This window comes from Anoplophora glabripennis, unplaced genomic scaffold (genome assembly GCF_000390285.2).
Source record: "Anoplophora glabripennis isolate ALB-LARVAE unplaced genomic scaffold, Agla_2.0 scaffold635, whole genome shotgun sequence".
NCBI classification, from domain to species: Eukaryota; Metazoa; Arthropoda; class Insecta; order Coleoptera; family Cerambycidae; genus Anoplophora; species Anoplophora glabripennis.
The window spans coordinates 3,496-10,874 of record NW_019416720.1 but is presented as its reverse complement, the minus strand read 5'-3'; the positions used below and the strand labels follow the sequence as shown (position 1 = coordinate 10,874).

The window sequence follows — 7,379 nt, the reverse complement described above, 5'->3', positions numbered from 1 at the left end:
CCTTTTTAAAAAAGGTTGATCTAAAATGATGATTTGCGTTTCTAAATTCTCTTGGAATTTTCCTTTCAAAAATCGAAAAATTTATTTTTTCATTCACGTAATTTTACTGGTGCCTGATCCTGTCGAAAATGATAAATTATGAATTAAAAGATCATAGATAATAAGTTCATCTATAATTTTCTTCATTTTATTTTCGTATTCTTCTCAGCAAATCCTTTCATTTGATACCCTTATCATGGGGGTGCACAAAAAATAACTGTTCCGCCATCTTTGGGAGTCCGCCATATTGGATTTAAAATGACGTCACTTAGCTAACCATGCATTGTCATCCAAACTAAACGTGTATGCAAAATTTCAGCTCAATCGGTTGGGGAAACTGTTTTAAAATTCAATTGCAAAATGTGACTCATACTAACAAGGCAATTTAAATAAAAAGCTTGTAAAAATATGACAAATGGCACACGAAAAAGGTGCATGTTCATAGAAAAAACAATTTGAATTAGAAACGCTCGTTTGGAACGCGAAGAGACACTAAAACGCTAGCTATTGTATAACTAAGGCCTCTTACTATAGTAAATCGGCCGTACATGGAAGCACAAAAAATGACTCAGAACCCCAAACCGGAAAAATCCGGTGGTTTTCTCTTTTGATATATGAAATTGACACTCCTGTCCGCATTTTCCAACTTTCAATAGTGCAGGATCTCTTGGGATCACAACTATTTCGATAATTTACGATTGATGTGATTTGAAATCGATGGAAATTGCAAGACGTTTTTGTTAAAACAATAAAAACATGTAACTTTCGAAAAATGAGGTTCTAAATGAGCAAATGTATTCTACTTAACTCCAGGAACACCTTCTCTATTGCATACAATGGTTCGTACTCTAGTAAAAATTTGCACGTATTTTCAATTCACCGCTTTTCGAGGGGTCAGTGGCAAGTGAAATATGCTAATGTGTGTGGTCTATACACACGTGCCAGCTCTCTGTAACTTTAAAGAACTACGCAATGACTCCTTCTCTAGCATATTTTGAAGTATTAACGCAAACCAACGACTTTGAAATTTCAACTTTTGTCCAGTTTTTTCGGAATTCCGACCACTGTGCGGCGTTATGCTAGAACTCTGGAATCTGAGGAAATGGTCCTGATAGCAATAGAAAATAATATGTTAAGTACCCCACAAATTTCTAGAAATTTAAACATATCACAGTCATCTGTTTGGAGAACACTTCGCGAACAACAATTGCACCCTTATCATTTTCAACGTGTTCAACATTTACTACCTCGAGATTATCCACCAAGACTATAGTGGTCACGATGGCTGCTTGGCAGGCTTGCAGAGAATCCCAATTTCTCAGCGAATATCTTATTGACAGATAAAGCATCGTTTACGAGACGAGGAATAATTAACTTCCACAATACTCATTTATGGAGCGACGAAAATCCTCACGTCATTCGAATAACAAATTTTTAACATGAGTTTTCAATTAACGTTCATTATTGGCGACACGCTCATTGGTCCTTTTAGGCTACCACATAGACTAGATGACAAGTCTTACCTTAATTTTTTTAATGAATGATTTGAATTTAGATGAAGTATCACTGGATGTGCGGAGGAGCCTTTGGTGCCATTATGACGGCGCTCCGGCACATTTCGCTCGACAAGTAAGAGATTATAGGTCTGTTCCAACAAGAGTCAGGGATTAGTTCCAAACCGTCGAAATGTTTAGCCAGCTAAGTTGTAAATGTGTCTTCAGTGAATATATCGCTAGAATTAGTTGGATGCACATTTCGAACGGTTTGGAACTAATCCCTGACTCTTGTTGGAATAGACCTTATTTTAAATATGACATACTCTAGACTCTAGACATAGAGCAAGGGTCGGCAACTGGCGGACCGCGGTCCAGGTCCGGACCGCAAAAGGTAAAATACTGGACCGCCAAAAATTTTTTGAAAGTATAAATTACTCAAATAAATTATTTAAAAAATGTTTTTTTTGCATTTGAGTGACAACCTTATCATTTTTTCTAGTATTTTACAATTGTGAGTGTTTCGAGTTCTTAATGGTTAGTAAGCAGATTAGATTTGAGTTCAAATGAAAATTTGTAAGAAATATAAAATTTTTTTCTGGACCTCGTTAAAAATTTTTAAAAGTATCCGGACCCCACCTAAAATTACTTGCCGACCCCTGCTCTAGACGGTGGATTGGACGTGGTGGCTCAATCCAGTGGCCTGCCCGTTCACCGGGATTAAATCCTCTGGATTTCCACACTTGAGGTCATGTTAAGGAGATGATTTATGTAACTCCAGTAAATTTGATCGATGAATTATGGCAACGAATTTAACAAGCCTTTCAAACAATTCGTAATACGCTCGGGATTTTTGAAAGAATAAGAAGATCCTGTGTGTCGAATTACAAGGTGGTCACTTCCAGCACCTACTCTAATATTTTACATTATTTCCAGTTATACAATTTTTATCATTACGTTTTCACCCTTAAAGTTGTTTATTGTTTACGTTATTTCATTCTGACAAAATTAGTTGAAACCTAAATTACTAATTCGATAGACAATTGAACACTTTACACGAAAATAGTGCCCGTTTGACAAAATTAGCAGTGGCGTAGAAAATAATATTTTAAAAAAAGGGTCACATTGNTTAAAAAATCAACATTTATATCCCCACCAAAAAGAATATAATCAAAACATGGCAAAAAACTAACAATGGTATTTTCAAGCTCATCTATACAGTTACTTAGATTGACATCAGGAGGTCTATATAATGATCCCAAGCAAAATGTTTTACCTTCTATTTTTACACTGATCCAAATTTGTTCAAGCTGACTATTAGAAGGTGGTATAGCTAAAATATTAAATTTTAAGGAGTTTTTTACATAAAAGGCAACACCACCACCTCGTTCATTTCTATCCTTCCTAATTAAGTTATATCCAGGTACAGTTACCAGACTGTCTGCAATATTTACATGTAGCCAAGTTTCAGATAAACCTAAAACATACAGTTGCTCCACTGTGACAAATTCCGAGAATACATTAAAATTAGAAACCAAAGCACGCGTATTGAAATGAGAAAAGTAAAGTATTCTTTATCGTTTAACATGAAAAACTGTGTAATACAGAACCCCGTCCACCTGCATAATACAAAAAGGAAAAAAGAAAAATGAAAAATATAATAGTGATGATAGATAGCAAATATAACATTATTAACCTACAAACTCATCATAATTATTACGTTTATTATATGTACGATGTATTCATATTTAATAATTTAATATACTTATATAATTTAGCACAAAGACCAACAGGAAATTTAGCCGCGGTAAATCATATTTGTGACTTATTTCTACGTTTTAATAGTTGCTTTTTCATTAGTACTATTATTTGAATAGGATTTAATCTGAAAGTAGATTTAAATAAACTTGTTTAATCATAATTTAGAGAAAAAGTTAGAAACAATTTTCATTATCTTAACACTTTTATCGTAAAGTAAGAGAAAATTATCATCATAACAGTGATAAGAATCTCTAGTAATATATTCTGTTACTTAAAATACAAAATATAAAATATAAAATAAAATGTTTTTTCGGGTGCTTAATAAATAGCCCGGAAAACCATGTTATTAACGATAAGGGCCGTAAAAACTATAAAACCACTATGTTCTATTATTTGGCAAATTGTTAGTTGTTAAGCTCTGATCCTAAAGCTGTATGGTTAGTAAAATGACTAAGCACAATAATAGATTTGAAGTTGATGTGTAATATTTTAATATAAAATAGTTATAGGTTCAAAATTGGACTCTACTAACCGATCGATTTAAATTATTTAAATTGCTACAATAAATAAATAATTTTTAACATTAGATATTATTCTAAGAGCCGATTAATAAGAATTCATTAGATTATAGGCCTTTGTAAGTGAAGATTGTACAAATGCCCTTCTATGCCAATGTTTTATTAACATTCTTGTTTCAACGTTAACTTAATAACTTAATATGACTTATCGAACGTTGTCATTTATAGGAATCGAAGAAAACAGGTATGGCTATGTTAAAGTTTAATATTTTACATATTAAATCGACACCATCTTTACCGAGATATTTAATAATTTAAATGAGAAAAACATGCCGTGTTTCATTTAGTCCCCAATTCTGTTTTGACCTCCCGAAAGAACGGGAACGTCATTAATAAATTAGTATTAGAGAATGCGACTTAATAATATAAATCCGTGAAATATTGTAATACATCACATCGATACTTCTTAATTATTCATGTGCTAAGACAACGAGTAGATAATTGTTCTTACTTTATTTATTATTTAGGCACGAGTTTCGTTTAATTGATATTTTGTTCTCAGCTCGTTATCAACAGGCCTTAATGCAATGTCTGCGGTAGTCCTGGAGGATTTCTACAAGCCTTTCTTTCACAAACAATTAACTGAAAAGCAGACTTATATAATGATGAAGTTAACTGTTATTATCATGGGAATCTTCTGCGTAGGCATGGTGTTTGTAGTCGAAAAATTAGGAGCTGTTCTACAGGTAGTACAAAATATTAGTGACCATCAGTCATGTTATATGACAAAATATTTTATTTAGGTTAACATGACATACTTTTCTTTCTAAGTTACACATACGATATCAGAATTTTCATTAATATGGTACCAACCAATAGCTCTATGTCTCAAAGATTGGAACGGGAGTACATTTTTTGGTCAATAATTTGAAATACTACCAAAGGTGTAGATTTTAAGCTTGGCGTAGTGTAAATCCCAGACACAGTTACCTACTTGTCGAAATTAACTGGAGCTTATAAATGTTAAAAATGTTTTGACTTTAAAGGGAAACTAAAGTTCAGTCAATTCCAATCAAAACTTTTGTAACCAGCAGGGTTTTCTCTTTATCCATCGTTACAGTATCGTAACGACATCAACTGCGAAAAGGAGCTCATCGATTATCATTTACACTTTCAGACACGTTCAGACAATGAATTTCAGGCACTGACCGTTCTTTTGCTCACATAGCGTTTAATCCATGGGTTGGTCACTTAATACAAGACACACCAGCACTACTTTAGGAAGGTGTTTAATAAAAATGTATAAAATTGAACAAACAACACAACTGTAGCACAACGAATTCAAATAAACAATATCAATTACTATTTTGCACCCGACAAGGTGATGCAATTCAATCAAGATATTAACTATTAATGAATTAACCCCGAGACTCTAAAGTTAATAGACCGGACTGTGTGGAAACCCAAGGAGAACTGCCTTTACGGGGATCTCATTGTATTTCGACACTTTTACTTCAACTCCGCTCATTTTGGGTTTGGGAGTCTTGTTATCTTATTTGCCAATTCAAACCTTTAAGGGCAACAATGCCGCCTCCTTCCTTATGCCTCGGTACTTGCTATCTTGTCGGTTCGATCCCTCTCATATTAAGAATTATGCAACGAAACTGAATTTACATATAACTCTATTTTTACCTCGCCGTACGCCTCTGAAGGAGGGAAGCCTTCGTTGACCTAAATCTCTTTTTTTTTTTTGAAATAGAAATGACTTCGGAAGAGTTCTCATAATTTCGGCGTTAATTGCCTTAAATCATTATGACAAAGTATGGCGGTGTTTTGGATTTCCTTCGTAAATTCCGTTCTATTTGCTCGGGTCTGCCTAAGAAGCCCGTGATGAACAAATATCGATTTTTGCCTTCTTTTTGTCCCGAAAAGATGCTTACCAGAACGCGATAACGTTTTTTGAGTTAACTTGTTCAAAATCCTTTCGAATTTTATGGTTTACTTGTTCTGATTACCAAGTTTTATAAAATTATTACTTTTGATGACAAAAGTTTTGCAGGAACAACCTTCTTAATGATTTTATCTAGCGACTCTAAAATCCACTTGAAACACCTTATCTGTCAGTACTTGTTACTTAGATGAGGCTAATATTTGTTAAATTATTATTAGGTTCCAAATCGTTCCAAAAACTGACCAATAAATTATAACGTGTTTTGGCTTTTGTTACACTGTTATGAATGAGTTTTTTTTTNCCCAGACACAGTTACCTACTTGTCGAAATTAACTGGAGCTTATAAATGTTAAAAATGTTTTGACTTTAAAGGGAAACTAAAGTTCAGTCAATTCCAATCAAAACTTTTGTAAGCAGCGGGGTTTTCTCTTTATCCATCGTTACAGTATCGTAACGACATCAACTGCGAACGGGAGCTCATCGATTATCATTTACACTTTCAAACACGTTCAGACAATGAATTTCAGGCACTGACCGTTCTTTTGCTCACATAGCGTTTAATCAATGGGTTAGTCGTACAGGGTGTTATACTCTCATTAAACGGGTCACTTAATACAAGACACACAGCACTACTTTAAGAAGGTGTTTAATAAAAATGTATAAAATTGAATAAACAACACAACTATAGCACAACGAATTCAAATAAACAATATCAATTACTATTTTGCACCCGACAACGTGATGCAATTCAATCAAGATATTAACTATTAATGAATTAACCCTGAGACTCTAAAGTTAATAGACCGGACTGTGTGGAAACCCAAAGAGAACTGCTTTTACGGGGATCTCATTGTATTTCGACACTTTTACCTCAACTCCGCTCATTTTGGGTTTGGGAGTCTTGTTATCTTATTTGCCAATTCAAACCTTTAAGGGCAACAAATAGTATAGTTGGAAATATTAATTTTCAAATGTAGTTACCAGTTCGAACAGTTCATATTTAGGGATATTGCAGTCTAATTAAACTTTTTTGATATTTTTTTAGGATAGGATTTTTTACGATTTATTTTTATTAACAACCTAAAATATAGCTTTATGAATTTAGTTTTGTGGTACTACTTTCACAGGGCTACTTTTTAATAGTGTCAAGTTGATACAAATTAGAAAACATTCAATTTAGTTATAAATTTGGCAAAAAGAAGTTTATTTACTTGAAATCCATTTATCTCAGTAACCATGCATTTTAAAGACATGCGACAAGTATATTTTTTTACAATAAATGAAGTGATATTTTAGAAAACAACTGCATTTTATTAAATTCTCTATCAATAAAAAAAAAATTATAAAAATATAGACATATTTTTTAATTAATTACTTTGTTTTGGTTTAAGAAGCTTTGCATAAAATTTGTACACCAAATTATGAATGCAGAACATTATACAAATATTCGATTATCTAGCAACTCTTTTTACCATATCTTAGTCATTTATAGATATAGAATCAAACATTATATCATTGTAATTCTAAGGAAGCGCACTGTATCTGAATATATAGCGCATTTAATGTAAGAGAAAGCCATGTCTTATTACTGCAGATACTTAGATAACGCTCTATTCA

General features: G+C 32.9%; 1 protein-coding gene across 1 annotated transcript in view; it reads left to right on the top strand.

Annotated features, from left to right (window-relative positions):
* Positions 1-4,588, top strand: part of LOC108910900 (sodium-coupled monocarboxylate transporter 1-like) — a gene marked incomplete at its 3' end in the record, with an annotated part of 34,343 nt that extends 29,755 nt beyond the window's left edge. Inside the window, exon 10 of the mRNA XM_018715647.2 lies at positions 4,374-4,588. Within this exon, the coding sequence (XP_018571163.2) occupies positions 4,374-4,588 (215 nt within the window). The remainder of the gene's footprint in view (positions 1-4,373) is intronic.
* Between the last annotated feature and the right edge of the window lie 2,791 nt (positions 4,589-7,379).